Raw genomic sequence first — 18,490 nt, forward strand, 5'->3', positions numbered from 1 at the left:
TTCTAGGATGCCATCAGCCTCAGCCCCATGCGCATCCTTTCCCACATGCCCGGACGTAGGCAAACCCTCTCCCTCGCAAGACTCCGGCGGCAGCTCCCTCGAGACAGCGCCACGGGGTGAAGGAAAAGAAGAAACAGAAACCCCTGATAGACCCCGCGCAACGAAGCGACCGCCCCGTCTGGCAAACTCTCCCCGCGCGGAGTCTGGATTCCGGAGCCTTCCTACTCCTCCCAGCCTCCCTCCCCTGCGCTGGGCGCAGGAAACTGGGGAAGCGGCTCCTTCTCCCTCCCGCCGAAGCGCGGCTGGGCTGGGCTGCTGCTCCCCCGTGATTTTATTTTTGCGAGGGGGCGGAGCTCCTTCGAAATCCCACTCCGCGGACTCCAGGAAAGAAAGAGAGAACGGGATCGCCGGGGAGAGGGAGGGTCGGTGTGTTTGTGTGTGCGTCTTGGTGTCGCGGGGAGAGCGCGCCCGGATTCTCGCTCCAAGCCCCGGGGTTGTTTCTCTCGCCCACCCTCGCCTCCAGCGCCGAGGAGGGCGAGCCTGCTGAGCCGACGAGAGCTCCCTGCGAGCAAGATCGGACTCTCCACGCCCCGCAAGCCGGCGCCCGGGAGCCTCGTCGAGCCCCGACAGCTGCCCTCTCCGGCGTGGCCCCCATGGAGGAGGACGTTCTGGACAAACTCGAGGACATGGCGTCGGTGCGGGACTTCGACCCTCTCACCGGCAGCATCCCCGCCACCAAAGTGGAGGTCACCGTCTCCTGCAGGTAAATGGGAGGCCGCGTGGGCTCGTGTGCAAGGTGTACGCGTGTGTCGGGGTGGTGTTGCCTTTGGGGGCGCGCACAGCTCCAAGTAAAGGAAGGCAGCAAGTTTCTCCTGGCGCAGCTAGCAGCTGCTGGGAGAGATTTTCAGCGAGAGGGGAAAGATGTGCGATTTGCCGCTTGCTTGCTCAAAGTTTCTGCTTCTCCCCATAATTCGGCTGGGATTCTGAAAGGCCGATTGGAAAGCGTTTGGAAACTTGAGAGAAAAGGCGCGGTTGAGTTAAGGGGGAAGCACAGTCACAGAAGATAGAAATAATCCACGTATCAGTTGCCTTGTCTGAGAACTGGAGATGGTAGATGTTATTGGGGGTCTCTGTTGCACATTACCTGTTCTTGAGTAGACAGCCCATGGTCCGGATCCCAATAGCAAGGCTATTGGTGAAGGAGGAAAGGATGCCTCAAGAATCGCTGGATCAACTTTTGTAGGTGAGGCACTGCCATATATCTCAAGAAGTATACTGAGCTCAGAACTCTTCACAAAAGGAGGCAGATTGTGATGGAGGTGTTTGGGCTGTTTCTTCTTGCTCTCTAGACCTGTAATAGCTGATTTTCATCCTGCTGGAACTGTGTGAAGCTGTACCTTGAGAACTGACCCACATCTCCGTGGCGGAGCCTCTGCTCATCATTGAGAGCAGAGGCTCAGTTCTTGGCATTGCTGGTGGTGAGGCTAGGCAAGACCACCTGCACTCTATATTGAAAGCAGTATCAAAGCACCTTAAACAGTCTAGGCTTCCCCCAAAGAATCATGGGAATTGTAGTTTGTTTAAGGGGCTGAGAGTTGTTAGGAGACTCCTATTCCCCTCCACAAGCTACAATCCTCAAGATGGTATAATATTCAGTTCTTCTTTCCAGGGAACTGTAGCTCCAGGAGGAGATTAGGAGCCTCCTAATGACTCTCAGGATCCTTAATGGACTACACTTCCCAGGATTCTTTGGGGGAAGCCATGACTGTTTAAAGTGCTATGATACAGCTTTCAATGTATACTGTGGATGAGGTCTGGGAGAGCAGCTTCCAGGTGGAGAAGACGAGGGATGGGACCTCTGTGGTCCCCCAACAGTTGTTTGACTTCCAACTCCCATCAGTTTCAGCCAGTGTGGCAAGTAGTGAGTGATGACAGGAGTGGTACTCCATCAACATCTGGAAAGCCACATGTTATCCAAGCCTGATGTAGATCAACATCTGAAGTGATGCTAGATGGACCAGGGGCTTAATTTAGTCTCTAATGAACCTTTTTATCAAACTGTAGCTTCCACACTGCTGCAACTGCAACAAATTAATTTAAGGAAATATCTTACCTATGTTATATTTGTAAACCCTGGGAGAAAATTTCTCTTATTTGATAATGAAATGAACATGTATCCAGTGAGGAATAAATTCCTCTTCTACTAAGCTCCACAAATACAACACTTATATAGAACATCAAAACATGAGTGGTTTTACAATATGTAAATCTTACTGCTATATAAATATAGACAGCACCTTTAAGATTTCACACATTATTTTTGTTGTTTTTGGCAAGCTCATGCTGATCAAGGGCTGCAGGGAATTGTTCTGCACAGATGTCTAAAACTGAACTACTTTTACACAAAACGCTTCTCAAACTATAGAATAGGGGGACTCTATCCCAGCCAGCATGGCTAATGGTCACAGATGATGGGCATTATAGTTCAATAACATCTGGAGGAGTGCATTTTATCCACCCCTGCCATAGATCCATCTGTTTAACGTTTAATGTTGCAAAATGCTGCTAGATCACTTAATATGAGACTGAAAAAGTATAGGAAGCCATTTTTGTCCATAAGCGAAAAATAACTACCACCAAAGTCAACAGCTGGGCAATATATTTATTAGGACCAACTGAAATGGTCCTGGTTATGAACAAGCTTTTGAGTTCTGTAGCCTTCATCAGGTTGCTTGCTTCATGTGCAGGCTGATGAAAAGTTCCGCTCAATTTGAAAAGCTTGCTCGCTATTTTGAGACATTTTGCTTGGAGTTAATAAGGGTATTGCCCAGCTGTGGATTTTGGAATTAATGCAAGGTAGTTATGCTGTACATACAATTGGCAGGGAGAAGGAGGTGAGCAATTGGGGGCAGGGTGGGTGGGAAAGAGAAGTCACTCCACGTTACTTAACAGATACAATAATGCAGTCTTGTGATGTGCTCCAGGTTAGCAGGGATGGGGGACCTGTGGTAATTAATAATAATAATGATAATAATAATTAATAATAAATTTATTATTTATACCCCATGTTGCTGGACTACAACTCCCATCAGTGCCTTTGTGATTTCCCAGAAAGCAGAGCTTTTCCCTTGTACACTGATATCTTTTAAGCAGTGTATCATTTTGGTTCTTCATTTCAGCCTGGAGAAGATACTGGGTTTTCTCTGTGTTTTCTAGCTGCATGTAATTAGCAGGCCTATTACGAAGGAAGCATCAGACTGAATCACACGCCGTCATGCTTTCTTAACAGTGCAATCCAAGCCAAGTGGAGTGAATGGGTTCAGAACTGAATTGGAATGGAACTTTGCATGCAGCATTCCTTCAGGCATCCATGCCCCACTTTCTGAGGGAGAACACGCTTTTGCGCAAGGCAGCAAGGCCCCCTTAGAGTTAAACATGTCCAGATGGAAGCAGAGAGTGAGAGGAGGCCCTTTCAGGTGCTTTGCAGGTTTCAGGTTGTAGTCAGGCCTCCTGGGAAGGAGAAAATACAGATGCTGTGAGGGCTTAAAAAGCAAAATAACTGGTATATAAATTTGATGAAATGAATAAAAAACAAATAAACTTTTCCAGCTGTAATTCTTGTTTGTATTGCATCATAGATGGAAACAAATCTCTGCATGCAGAATTAAGGAGAACTATCTGTATCTCTGGATGTTTCTTTCATATATAAAATAGCCTTGCTTAGAACATAACTTGTGATTAGATTGCTTTCTTAAAGGGGAATTAAAAGAGGCTTGTAAGTTGTAAATAACCACTCACCTGGTGACCTGTGGTGAATAGGAATTGCCTCCAGGTGACCAAGCAGGGAAGCAGGCAAAGCTCTCCCTCCTTTCCTTTCCAATAGACACAGTTATCTGTTTGTACGTTAACTAGTAAAATTGTTTCTGGTTAATTAAATTGCAAGAACAAATGAAAAGTATACCTGATTATAGTGGTTTATTTGGAAATGTCTGTAACTCACTTGTGGAATGATGCATAGATAGTACTGGGAATTTGCTGCTGTTTGGTGGAATGCTTCCAGGAAAACAATAGATCTGAATACAATCAGTAATGTTTAATGTCTGCATCAGAAAAGTGCCAAGTTGTGATTGGATATTAGCAAGTGCCTTATTGGGAGGCTTTACTGATATGCTCCCACTGAAACGCATCTCCTTTCATTCATCAGATGGCTTGCAGATAACTCAATTTGCAGATCAGCCTTTGGACAGTGTGAATTCATTCCAGTGAATCAGATGTGTTGGTTTCAGAGTGGTCTCGATGAAAGCTCACCGGTTTCTGAATGGAACAAAAGATGTGGGTCGTGACATGAATCTTGCTCTATTTTTCCTGCTAGAGATAGGGGCACAACTTCCAGTAAAGTTTGTTCTTTGTATACCACAGGGAATTTGGTTCATAAGGATAGATTCTTCCTTTTTTTTAATGATGAGGGAATGAAGAGCTTTTCAATGTGCAGTTGAGAAAACCTAGCTATTGGGTCCACTCAGCCATCGACTGACTCTTCTAGTTGGAAACACACGTGGTCTATACGTATGCTCACAATGGAATTGTGATATTTTGCTACATGCATTTGCATTCAATTTCACAGTGTGGAATTCAGGCTACAGCAGCAAGGATTAGAGCGGTCTTTTGGCAAATTAACAGCAATTACATGATGCTAGAAATTCATCCAAACCCCAACTGTTTCGCATAGCTCCTGTTTTCTGAGATTCTCATTGTGCACTCAACATCTGGAATAACAGCCCAACAGGTGAAACCGAGGCTCCTTTATCTTTTTGCTTGTAGTGCTCAGGGCCAGAAAAAACTCCCGTCAAAGAGGGTTATACGTATATCTATAACTCCCATAGGGAAGAATCTCTTCCTCCACAATTTCCAGCAGCCTGGCGTCCTGCTGGGCTATAGCTTAGAGTTCTAGGCACTGGGATTAGGTGCCTGAAGATCTAACTAAGGAGGATTGCTGGATCTTTCAAAGCAGTGTGTTCTTTTCATAAGAGTTCTGTAACCACAAAGCGTTTTCTTAGTGGGCTCCTGACTAGTTGAGATCTGGTCCTTGCACTGCCAGCCACACAAAAACCCAGCAGGAAGGAGGTCAATCTGCTTCTGGGTATATCTGGGTCAAACTATGTGAATGAAATAGACTTGCATATGTTTTAAACATGTAAAATAGCAGCCACAAGGGGGCTTGTGTAGCAGTGGGAGCATAGGAGTTGTGGAGGGGAAGTTTAATTCTCTCCCCCTTCCCATGTGGTCCCAACAACTGAAGCTGCATTAGGAGGGAAGCCTCTCGACTATTGATGGGACAAAGCCCACTAAGTCAAAGGCATTCAGGAAAGAGTTAATGGATTGTACATTTAAACTAAGGAACCTCAGTGCTTCCTAACCCAAGGAAGCTAGAGCACAAGGATCATTAACCTTTCAGCATTGATTGTGCAGGGTTCTGCCCACCCCTCCAAACAACTGAAGCTATGTGATATGATGAGCACCAACCACAGACATTCTCTCTTCCACACAACCATTTAATGGAACCCTTTTACTGAAAGATAGGCCAGCTGTAATATGTTTGTGAACCATGATCAGTGCTTCAATGCATTACTCTGAGTTAACCCGTCTATCTCTCTATCTGGTATTTTTGTCTTCTGACTGACACTTGCTCTCCAAAGCGTCAGCTAGAAATCTTTCCTAGCACCTAAAATTATGGAATTCGCTACCACACAGGCCCTTTGCAAGCATTTGGCCTGAACACACAAGGGTAAAATGCATAGAGTGGGGCAGGAATCCCACCCCTGGCCCCAATATCCCATGCATGCTGGCCCCACCCGACTTCATTCCTGTCCTTTGCATGTTTAGCACAAAGGTCTGAAGGGGGTGCGTACACAGGTTCAGTTGAACGTGCTTAGAAACCTGCCCACAATGTGTTTCCAATTGTGAGGAGGCTTCAAAGTCCATTTGTTGGTCCTGTGGAGGAGCCCAGGGGACAAAGGAGATCAGTTGCCTTAGCACCATGGAGAGCTCTTAGTGGGCAACTTGCTTTGACAAGGGTTGGAAGGAAACCGAGGCCTTCAAGCTTCTGCCTCCACTCCACTCCTAGGCTCTGCTCCCTTTTGGAGAACTAGGGACTGCAATAGTGCCAACCTTTTGTCCTGGAGAAGGGCACATTTTCTGCATCCCATGGTCTTCTGCTGGTGTGCTCCCTGTGCTGTTGGACTGGCAAAGTACTGTGGGAGACACACTCAGACCCAAGAGAAAGTGTTTGTGATGGTCCTGGCCCTGCTTCTAAAGACCCTGGTGATGTTATCTAACTGGGCTCCTTCTAGCCTCGAGTTCCTGGTCTTCTAATCACTAGTATCAGGCTCAGAGCCAGGAACCTGAGCTGGCACCATAGCCAGCGGCACCATAGCCTCTAACCTAGTATCTGAAGTAATGACAAATTCATCCAACATGCTTGGAAGCCCCCTTCAGACAATCCCATGCAGTGTACAAAGTTCAAGGTGGATCTGATACACCCAATATTCATGGGCCTGTTGTGGTCAGGGCTGGCACATGTAGGCCTTCCCCTAGAGGTTCCCTGCCCCCACCCCTGCCCAAATGCTTGGAGAGGGCTAAAATCTGGTAATAGCTGCTAGCCTAAATGGCTTTAAAGTGAGGTGGTTGTTGTTGTTGTTTAGTCGTTTAGTCGTGTCCAACTCTTTGTGACCCCATGGACCAGAGCATGCCAGGCACTCCTGTCTTCCACTGCCTCCCGCAGTTTGGTCAAACTCATGTTTGTAGCTTCGAGAACACTGTCCAACCATCTTGTCCTCTGTCGTCCCCTTCTCCTTGTGCCCTCCATCTTTCCCAACATCAGGGTCTTTTCCAAGGAGTCTTCTCTTCTCATGAGGTGGCCAAAGTATTAGAGCCTCAGCTTCATGATCTGTCCTTCCAGTGAGCACTCAGGGCTGATTTCCTTAAGAATGGAAAGGTTTGATCTTCTTGCAGTCCATGGGACTCTTCATGGATCACTGCCTTGCCGTGGCGAAGGGGCTTGAATAACTCAGAGAAGCTATGAGCTATGCCGTGCAGGGCCACCCAAGATGGACAGGTCATAGTGGAGAGTTTTGACCAAATGTGATCCACCTGGAGCAGGAACCGGCAAGCCACTCCAGTATCCCTGCCAAGAAAACTCCATGGATAAAGACAACAGGCATATAAAAGTGAGGTTAGGCAAATGCATGTAGGAAAGGGCTATTGGTCACCACTAGCTATGATAGCTATATACCACTTCCAGAATCGGAAGCAACATGCCTCAATACTAGTTGGCTATAACAGCAGGAGAAGGCCATTGTGCTCATGTCCTGTTTGTGTGCTTCCTATAAGCATCTGGTCAACGATTGTGGAAAACAGAATTTGGTCTGATGCAGCAAGTCTCTTCTGATGTGCTCAGCCACTGAGTTATGGGGCCTTCCCCATGTTGAGTTTTCTTCAACATGTCACTTCTATTCAAGAATTTTATCTCTTCGTCGTTGTCGTCTTCTTCTTCTTCAATATGCCACTTCTATTCAAGATTTTCATCTCTCTGCTTCTAGTGATCATTACTGCTCTCCTCCCTGCCCTGCATTTACATCAGATGTTACTTAAGAAGATTTGTGTGGCATTGTCTGCCTTCCAGTTCTTTGATACCAAGATAGATGCTGTCTTGCGTTACAAACTGGAATGAGCAGTTCAACGATTTTTCGTATCTGAACTCTTTCAGAGCCCCTGGGTGAATATTGTCTGGGACGGGTCTCTTATTACTGTTTAACCTATCAATTTGCTCTGAAACCTTTTCTGCTGGCACTTCCATTTGTGATGGGATTTTTTTCTTTCTTTCTAGATTTAACACCTGGGGGGGGGGGAGAAAAAGCCAGGTGTTGGTATTGCCTTGGCGACATCCTTCATTCAGATATCTGTCATTTGTGCTGTGTAGTTTTGTGGCCCTTCTTTTCTGCAATAGGTTGCATATTTTTAATGCATTATTTTAACCATTTCCTTTTTTGTACATTTCAATGGATTTTTTTTAAAAAAAGAATTCTCTTGTTTAAGCAGTTTATTATTCAGTGTGTCAAATTGGTGATCTTTTGGTTTTCCATGTTTAGAATTCGACATCTTGGTAAACTTTTTTTTCTTCTTGCTACTTCCACCTTTCCTCCCATATTAATAGCTCTAACACATTTCTCTTCTACAACAGCAATGGCAAGAGTATAAAACATGGATAAGGGAGAAAAAATGTGCATTATGAAAATCTTTGGAAATCTTTGTTTCTCACTCTTATTGAGGGGAATAGATCCAAATTTTGGAACTTAATTCAAGGAGGTTTTAAGGAGACAAACTTTTTGAGTCTGTACCTCTCATAATACCTGAAATATGAGTTGTCAATTTTAGTACCATCTTTGGAAGAAAAATACATATAAACCCCTCTGTAATGGAGAACCCTTTGAATCTCCCTAATTGGCCACCTGTTTGCACCACTTTAAAAATGTGTTTTTTGGGGAGGGGGTTTATTGGGTTGTTGTTTTTATTTTGATTATGTATTTTGTGGTTTTATATTTTGATTTTATTCTGTGAACCTCCCCAAGACATCCGGATTTGGACAGCATATAAATTCAATAAATAATAATCATAATAAATAATAATTCTGGGCCTGGGAAAGCGCTGGGAGAAGATATGATTCCTCCTGCGATTTACCCTTTTCTCCCCTAATAATAATAAAAATGCACAATGGGATTGATTAAATAAGGCGCCTTCTTTATCACAAGAAATCAGACCAACCATGCCTTCACTCTTGCAATGATAGCCTGTGGAGTTTGAGCTGGAAAACAAACAAATTAAACCACAAAAGGAACGGCTGGCCAAGATCAGCTTGGACAAAAAAAAGGAACTCCTCTTACTGTTATCAACCCAAGCTGTCAGTGTTGAAGAAGATATTTCATATAAGTGATTCCTGGTGTTAATTTATATATGATAGAGCCACTTTGTGTGCCTGAGGAAGAGGAGGATATATACTACACAGTCCTCTGTGTATGTATATTGGCTGTTATAGTTGAATCACCCCCAAGCGGAGCTCGTGTGTATAGAGTGTTCTGGGGTGAGGAGAGTCCTGTAGTTTATAAGTTTATATCTTTGTTCCATTATGAGACAGCTTGAGTCCTTTTGGGGCACGTCACTCTCATAGAGTCATTTAACTCATACCAGTAGTGGCTGGTGAAGCCATTCAATGAGAGAAACCCTTGACTGCTATAGCAGGTCATTCTGAGGTAGAGGAAGATTCCTGCCTACATTGATAGCAGACAGCAGACAGCAGGTGGCAGAAGCAGTGGTGGTTCTTTGAGCATGGCACAGGGATATGGTTGCTCACTGTCTAGTTGCCCTGGCATAAGCTGTTGTTGTCCGTGAGGGAAACTAGCCAGGAAACAACCATGGGAAGCATTCAACTAGGTTTTCCTCAGAGTAGATCCACTGAAATTAATGAACATAACTATGTTAGGGCCACTGATTTCAATAGGTCTATTCTGAATAGACCTAGTTGAATGCTGCCCAGAGGGTGGATTTCAACTAATGAGCCCTCCCTGTGCAAGGACTCAGAGGCGGAAGAAAGCCTCTTGGGTATCTGGGGCAGCGTGCCCAGGGGCAGGGCAAGCCGCACATAGTGTGGCGCCCATTCCCATCCCCCTTTGCTTGCCTGTCTCCTTCCTGTCCTCTTGCCTGCCTGCCTGCCTGCCTGCCTCCTCCAATTGGGAGCGTAGGGTAATGGTGCACCACCCACCTGTTACTCAGGGGACAGGGTGATCCAGCATGGCTGGGGTGTGTGATCCAGCATGGCGGCTAGGCCAGGAGGGATGTGATCCGGCATGGCGGCTTGTCTGGGGGTGCGATCTGGCACGCCGGCCAGGCTGGGGGGTACAATCCAGCCCGGCCACGATTGGGCCCGGCTGGGATTTTGTCACCCCTCCTTCAGGGATGACACCTGGGGTGGACCGCCCAGACCTTGCTCTGCCTCTGCAAGGACTTAGAATTGTAGAGTTATAAGGCAGCTCCAAGTGTCATCTGCTCCAACCTCCTTCAAAGCAGGAATCAAAACTAAAGAATTCCTGACAGATGGCCATCCAACCTCTGTCTAAAAACCTCTGCTGAAGGAGAGTCCACCACCTTCCACTCGTGTAATGGGGCTTTCTCCCCTCCTCCCACATGTCCCCTGCACCCCCTCAGTTGTCTTGAGGACAGATTGGGAGAACAGCCTGCAGGGGGAGGAGAGAGCAGCTCACTCCATCAGGGCAAACATTTCTGCTTGCCCGATCGAAAGAGCTGCCCAGTGCTCTGTTTAATTCCTTCTGATATGCTTGCCCTGTGCTGCCTGAGCTGCCACTCAGCGACTGTGTGCATGCATGGTGCTGTCTGAGACATATCCTGCCTCTGTGGCCGCTTCTGACTGCTACTGGTAAGCAAGGGAAATCCAGCTGCCCCCTCCATCACGCCACTGTGGCAGGCAGCAACTCCTATTAGCTACTGGCTTCTCAGTCACAGAGGTGGTGACTGAGCTTTGGAGGAGAAATAATGTGTAAATGTAGCTGCTATCAGGTCTGGACTTGCCAGAAGCATTGTCTCCTCTTCTGTGTTTCCCCAAAGAGTGAATGCAGAATAGCAACTCTGAGGTTTACCCAATCAACAAAGTACAGGGAAACCCCAAACTAGGTCAACACCGTCAGCTCTTCTTCTACCCCACTTTTAGTCTGAGTTTTATCTTTCCTGTGTCATTTGTGCTATGAGCCCCACAAAAACTCCTTGGCAGGACTGGTGGGGGTGGGAAGAGGAATGGGATGACAGTGGCAGGAAGGAAAATAAGAAGGGCCTGCTGGATTGGATCAGGCCAATGACCCATCTGGTCCAGCACTCTGTTCTCACAGTGGCCAACCAGATGCCATTGATGAGGGAGACACGAAGGAACCAGTCCCTGCTCTGGCTCCTGCTAGGAGATCTTCATGACAACTAGGGAGGGGCTTGCACCTGTGAACCAGCTGAGTGGACCCCACCTCTGTCCCCTAAGAGGCACCATCACATGGACAGGCACAAGCAGACCCAGCCTACTCACAAGAGTGCCCACTTACTTGCCCAATCCCATTGCTCAGAGGGGATAGAGAAAATGGACAGAGAAATGTTTTAGTCCCCCTCTCCCAACACAAGAACGCATGGGCATCCAGTGAAGCTGAAAATTGGAAGAACCAGAAGAGATGAAAGAAAGTGCCTCTTCAGACAGTGCATAATTAAACTAGGGAACTCGCTCAAATTGGAGGCAGCGATGGCCTCCAGCTTGGTTGGCTTGAATGAATTCATGGAGGAGAAGGCTATCCATCGCTGCTAGCCAGAATGGCTACGCTCTGCCTCCAGGGTTGGAGGCAGTGATGCTTCTGAATGCCAGTTGCTGGAAGCCAGCAAAGGGAGTGGAGAGGGCTCTTGTGCTCAGGTTCTGCTTGCTGGTTTCCCAGAGGTATCTGGGTGACCCCCATGACAACAGGATGCCTGGCCTGGCCCAGCAGACACTCCTCATGTTCTTATGTACAAGAACTACAACTCCCATCAGCCCTGGCCATTGGCCTTGCTGGGCGTTGGTGTCTACCTGGAGGGCCAAAGTTTTCCCTATTCCTCTTCTGGTGATTAAACCCATTCCAGAGGCCAGCACCACTTAGATCCTCTCCCTGCAACCGTCCCTACGCACAAGGGAAGGAAAAGAGCAGAGCAGATTATAAAAGGAGTCAGGATGATTGCATGCAGCTGCAAAAGAAAGAATATTCCAATATTTCAGTAATACAATAAGAGCAAGGAACCCAGCAGAGCTACGCTGTGAATGTAAATTCAAATCTATAATATATAATGCACAAGGATAATAGATTACAATGATAAATCACATTTGATTTGGGGAGCCAGCTGGAAGCCCAAAGTAACAACTCACTCCTGTAGCAGCCTGTGATCTCAGTGCTTGACCTTTGGCATATGCAAATGAAGAAGCCAGCTGTTTGGGGGGGGGAATCTCATTTTTCTCCTCAAAGCTTGGATATTTTGAAGCTATTTCACTGCTTCCAGCTCCATATTTTACTAAATTTGACCTTCTGTTTTCTCCTTGCAAATGGAAAGGCTCACTCCAGAGTGTCGGGGGAAGGGCTCTAATGTTTCAACAGAGCTTTCATGAGGGATCAGATTCACTAAATCGGTGTATTTCATCCCCACAAATCACAGAAGGATTCCAAGGTCAGCATGGCTGACCCTCCACCCATGGACCATAAGTTCACCCTCTGTGTGATTAGAGTTGGGCAACAGAAGAGTGAAGACGAGCCCTTTAACCCCACAGGTTGTGGCCTGGGGATTTTGCAGTGTGCAAGGACTCTGATGAAGATGAGGTTCAAACTGTTTCGGAGGCTAGGGCTTCTCCAGGTCAAGAAAGCACAACCCTATCACCATCCTCTAAATTGTTGCTGGACTGGCAGCAGTGGCTCAGCTGCAGTGTCTGTGAAGCCCCGACTTTGCCACCGCCTTGCCCTGCCTTGGCCCCATCCAAGTGAGCAAAGGTGACACCATCCCAACACACATGCTGCTAGTGTGTTAGGAGCCACTGACCTAGTGAGGAACCTTCTCGCATAGACTCCCTGCCAATTTAGAGCCCTGGAAACTCCAGCTTCCAAGTTGTGTGGGGATCCTGTGGCAGGTTGCATAATTAAATGTTGTCACTAAGTGACTATGGCCACAACTTTAGATGACTTCAAAGTGGATTAGAAACATTCAAGGGAGATACAGGTCGGTGACAATTTAATCCTGGGCATGTTTACTCTTAAGGCTCACTCCACTTACTGTGGATGAGGTCAAACAATCAGCGACTGAATCCAATCAAGATAGAGGTAAGGTGGGTAGATGGTCCTGATACTCTAGATGGGGGCTGTCTTACCTGTGATAGACAGAGTAGCAATTGCTCCATCAGATCAGGCCCAGAGTCTATGATTACTCTCACAGTCCCCTTTGCCTTTTGGCAGGCAGGTGTCAAGGGTTATCAGGAGCTACTTTCCCACCATGCCTGCTACTACACAGCTTTAAGTTAAGAGATGGCAATATTGTATATATCTATTTATGAAGGCTGTGCCTCTTGATGGGGTAGTGAAAGAGAGATATCTGCATTCATCCAAATTGGCATAACTTCTGAGATCAACTGCTGTAATGAGTTCTATACAAGACCTGCCTCCTGTCAGATTTAGGGATGCAGAAACATATTCAAATTGATTGTCTGCAGCTGCACTGGCTGCCAATTAGGTTCTGAGCCCAAATCATGGTTCTGGTTCTTAACTTTTCAAGTCCTTTGTGGCCTGGCCTGAAATGCACATCTTAGAAACCTATGACCCCTACAGCTCTTTAGGATCTGCAGGACCTTTATGACAAATTGCCCCAAGGCTGTGGAATAACCTCCCAGAAGAGGGTCACCAGTTGTTTCTTAGTTGTTTCTCCCTGTTGGCTTTTCAGAAAAGATGAAGAGTTATCTTTTCCAAAAAGCCTTTGCCTCTAAAGCTTTGTACTGCTGCTGCTGCAGTTTTCTGGCTTAAAAGAAAGAACGAATGGGAAGTTTTGGTTTATGTTTTCACTGCGTTTCTATGGTTTGGGTTATTATTGTACATCTCTTCAGGCCTGGGAAAGGTAATGGGAGGCAGTATGGTGTAATGGTTAGAGTGTTGGACTTGGTAAGGTAAAAATGGTAAAGGACCACTGGATGGTTAAGTGCAGTCAAAGGTGACTATGGGATGTGGTCTCATCTTGCTTTCAGGCTGAGGGAGTCAGTGTTCGTCCACAGACAACTTTCCGGGTCATGTGGCCAACATGATTAAACCACTTCTGGTGTGATGGAACACTGTGACAGAAACCAGAGCACACGGAAACACCATTTACATTCCCTCCATAGTGGTACCTATTTATCTACTTGTACTGGCATGCTTTCGAACTGCTAGGTTGGCAGGAGCTGGGACAGAGCAATGAGAGCTTACCCCATCGCAGGGATTTGAACCGCCGACCTTCTGATCGGCCAGCCCAAGAGGCTCAGTGGTTTAGACCACATCACCACCCGCATCTATGGCCTGGCAGACCAGGGTTAAATCCCTACTCAACCAGACATTGATGGGATGGCTGCACAAATGTCATGAAGATTCTACTAGATCTTCGCAAATCCCAGGGGTGCACTACAGAGATGAGGAAGGACCACAGACCCAATAATTCTAGCCTCTAATGTAAAGGAGGAATGCTATTGTAGTATTTTTGTGTTGCTTAATTCAAGTCTGCAACATGCCCTGCCCATTTCTGCAGTCAGCACATGCTACCAGCTTCAGCACACAGCAAGAGACTCCCTGCTTGTCTATGCAGCCATCAGGATGACTGATGGAAGAGCAACTGGCTTCCTGCTGTCAGCACAGGACCATCGATCCCAAAGGGGGAAAGTACTTGGCTTTTCCGCAGGCGCTTCCCGCCCTTAAATTCCAGCGTGATTCCCTTCTGCCTCTCTCTACTTTACTCGCTTCATCCTCCTTAATTAATCTTCCTTCCCAGGACTCGTTTCAGTGAGGCACAGCAGAGCATCCCTGCCACCTCTATTTACGGCGACACCACAGCTGTGTCTGCAGCTGCAATTGGGATGGTAGCTCTGTCATGGGATAAGCTGGGTAATGGCAGAACATCTCCATCATTTCAAGAGGGGCAAAGTGGCCCAGAGTAACCCACACCTTGTAGCCTCGCTGGCAGACAAGACTGGTGCTGCGTCCTTGCAGACCCCACGAGTCAGCTCTGTGTGAGATGTGCAACCACTCTCTCCTTACAAGAGTTATTGCTTGGTTTCATTTCATAACTCCTCCTTAGGAAGCGGTTTCAACCGGCATATAGTTGGGAGACAATTAACTTGAGAGTGAGACTCTTGCGCGATTGAAAATGCAACTTCAGAAAGTGCCCTTTGTAGCGAGCCGAGGTCTTCCTTGAAACGGTACCAGAGTAAAGAGCTTGGGCCGAGGGGAGGCAGCCTCATTAACTGGAAAATCCTTGAGGGAGTAATAAGCACAGCCTCCGACATCTTTCAAGTTGTTTGGTCTCTCTCACTACAAGGGAAGGGAGGGGGAGGCGGAGATCCCAGTGAGCCCACAGCAGGACTGACAAATCTCCCTATCTAGGCTTCTTTCTCTCCGACTCTGGATGAAAGCAGATGGGTTTTTCACTTGATGGCGTTCTGGGTTGTGCGTTTGTGAGGGTGATTAAGGAGGAGATAGAGAGCCGTGGGTGCCGTGCCTTCGAAGTTGCGCTCTTCCAACAGCTGTAAACCAGACATCCGGGTTCTGATTGATTTTCTTCTAATGCAAAGCAAATATGAAAGGGGGCAAAAGCCTAATTTCAGTGCCAGTTTTGAGCATCAGCCTTAACAAGCCTTTAAATAGGATTAAAGCATTTCTCTGATGACTCTCAGGTTTCCCTCTTGGATCTTCTTCAAGGAATATTAATCCCCCTCTATTGCACAGGGCAGCTTGTGCTGCCAAGGCAGAAAATGCAGCATAACATTTCTTCCTTAATGCTTTATTGCCATGGCTACCCCCAAGCCCCATAGAACTCCGCAGCACCATGGAGGGGGTTAACAGTGAGGTTAAACTATGCATATTTCATTTCTGAAAGTCAATGGATTTGAATGACTCCTGTGGCTTCCAATTAATAGATACAGAGATAAGACTGCCTCACTTTCTAGAAGAATATTTTTGGTGCTCTGAATGTATTTGGTGATCTCGATGAATCACCGGATTCTGACTCTCCCGGAAGAGTCGATACACTTCTTGAAAGGTGTGCAAGATAAAATGAGAGAACTGGTGTGATGTAGTAGAGGGTGTGCTGGACTTTGGCTGGGAAGAGCTGAGTTCACATTCCTGCTAAGAAGCCTGGGGTAGCCTTGGGCCAGTCACTCTGGGCCAGTCAGCTAATCTCCTTCACATGGTTGTTGTGAAGATAGAATATTCCATGTTTTCATGGATAGAGTTCACTTAGGTACAGGCGGCATGAATAGAATGGCCATCAATTTATTAAATAAGGAAACAATCTCAACCCCCCACCCACCCAGCCCAGCAGAAGGGGTGAGGGGCAAGCAGATTGCTGCCCTAGCCTAGGGGTGTTGAAACAATCAGGCCTGGATTAAGCGCAATTCTATCATATGGTGGCCATGGGATGGCTCAGCCCCACCCCAGAAAGTCCCTTTGATGGGTTACTGGCAGGATTTTCACTGGCAGCACTTCCGTTTCATAGGCAGAAGTGGGGCTCAGTGCCGAAAGAGTGACCCTGGCATCCCTTCCTAGGTGGGGGCCACTGAGAGGCTGATGGAGGCCAGCTTCAGTCTGCAGACCTCATCAAGAAGGAGCAAAATAAAACACATTGAAAGCACCATGTAGGAGTAAACATAAAACTCAAGCTAAAACAGTGTTTTGTATTAAGTTTTTACCAAAATCCAAAGTAAAAACAGGGGAGATAACATGTTAGAATGAATTTATATTGTCAAAACTCAGAACCTCCTTCACAATCACTTGAAATGGATCCCAAATATGGCATGAGCAAATAATGGTATTTATAAAGGGCAATATTCAACTAAATAATTGCATGAGTAGAATGACTTCCCATCCCCCTGTGTGCACCCAGTGCCATCCTCAGATCTGCTCCAGAGGTTTGGGGGAACCCCAAGAATGGCTTTTAAAGGTAATGGGGAGGGGAGGGGAGGGGAGGAGAAGGAGAACATTACATTGCGCAAGAAGAAATCCTTGCACTGATGTAACCAGTGACTTAGTCCCACATTGTATTCCTCCCAAAGCCAGAGTGTGCCAAGAAACTGCTTTTGCTCTTATTTATTATGATTGTATATTAATATTAATAGAACTGGCCTATATACTGTGTGAGCAATTGCAAAATCTGGGTCGTATGTCATAGCTTTGTCTGATATATTTTAGGGGAAACACAGTTCGCTACAACATAGGTTCCCTGTTTTGTACCAGCTGAGGAGCAGTCTCATAATTCTTCCACCTCCCATCTGCGTCTTTGAATTCCCAGCTGTTGGTGGATGGCCACTTTGCTTTAGTAAGTGGCAAATACAGTGGTACCTTGACTTACAGACGCTTCAGGTTACAGACTCCGCTAACCCAGAAATAGTACCTTGGGTTAAGAACTTTGCTTCAGGATGAGAACAGAAATCATGCTCTGGCAGCGCAGCGGGAGGCCCCATTAGCTAAAGTGGTGCTTCAGGTTAAGAACTGTTTCAGGTTAAGAACGGACCTCCAGAACGAATTAAGTTCTTAACCTGAGGTACCACTGTAAATTAATACTACATTTTGCTGCTGCTGCTGTTACTGGATCAGGTGAAATTGGGAGCTCTGTCTGGATCTGTTCAGCCTGGCTTCACTTTTCAAAGAGAAAAGAAGACCTGTGATTCTAAGGACTTCCCCCCCTTCCCCTCCTGTTGGCTGAAGATTGCTTTTATTTTGCTTAGATGTACAAGACTGGTGTTCCTTCCTCCTTAGTCATATATAGATTACTTTACCCTCAAAACCCTCCCTCCCTCAAGTTATATGCATATACACTCCAGTAGATCTTGTAGAAGTGTTAATTTCTGCAGCACTAAATCAAGCACAAATTAATGTTCAGTGTGTGGTATTAACCGTCTCTCCTCTCGTTAGAATACAGTTCTTACCTTGTAGATCTTCATTTATCTCTTGCAATTTGCATAGCTAGCTGCCCTTTATCAAGTTAGCACATTGATCCTTCTGGCTCTCTATGTCTACATAGACATTGACTGGTAGCAGCTCTTCACCGTTGCAGACAGAAGGTTTCCACAGGGCTGGAAGCAGAGGCAAAGCATGTGATTTTATCACTGAGCTCTAGCCCATTTCCAATTACTTCTTGCTGCCTTTCCCAGATGCCTTTTGCAGCTTCAACACAGGGAGAAATCCAACAGCTCCTTGGTGCAGCAATGAAGGGACATGTAGAAACCTACAAAATCCTCTTTTTCCACTTGAAATTCTGACTTAGCACAGCAATAAATCTGGCATTGCTATCACCTCTGTTTCCATCTGAAGCTGGCATTTCCACACTGTTTCTTTACTCCCTGTAGGACTAAATGGCAGGACTCGGTTGCAGTTATGAGAGCACCCCTAGCCAAGTGGAGACATGGAGCTCTGTCACATGTGGGACACATGACACATGCACAGGCAGAGAACAATTGACTTTGGCTTCCCAGCAACACAGCAGCAGCAGCATCAAAATTTCTATACCATCCTTCATCCTAGGACTAATCCAAAACTAATATAAAGTTGGTGCCTGGTGGTCCTCACTGGGGAGAGTGTCCACAGATGGCAGAGCTGCCACTACTGAAAATGCCCTCTCTTTTGTCACAATCCTCGGAATCTCCCTC

General features: G+C 46.4%; 1 protein-coding gene across 1 annotated transcript in view; it reads left to right on the forward strand.

Annotated features, from left to right (window-relative positions):
- The first annotated feature begins 229 nt into the window (after window positions 1-229).
- The window catches only part of CPNE5 (copine 5), a 124,191-nt gene continuing 105,930 nt past the window's right edge, over window positions 230-18,490 (forward strand). Inside the window, exon 1 of the mRNA XM_081915405.1 lies at window positions 230-763. Within this exon, the coding sequence (XP_081771531.1) occupies window positions 654-763 (110 nt within the window). The 5' untranslated portion in view covers window positions 230-653. The remainder of the gene's footprint in view (window positions 764-18,490) is intronic.

The sequence above is a fragment of the Podarcis melisellensis genome, assembly GCF_964234715.1.
Source record: "Podarcis melisellensis genome assembly, chromosome: 6".
Classification (NCBI taxonomy): Eukaryota; Metazoa; Chordata; class Lepidosauria; order Squamata; family Lacertidae; genus Podarcis; species Podarcis melisellensis.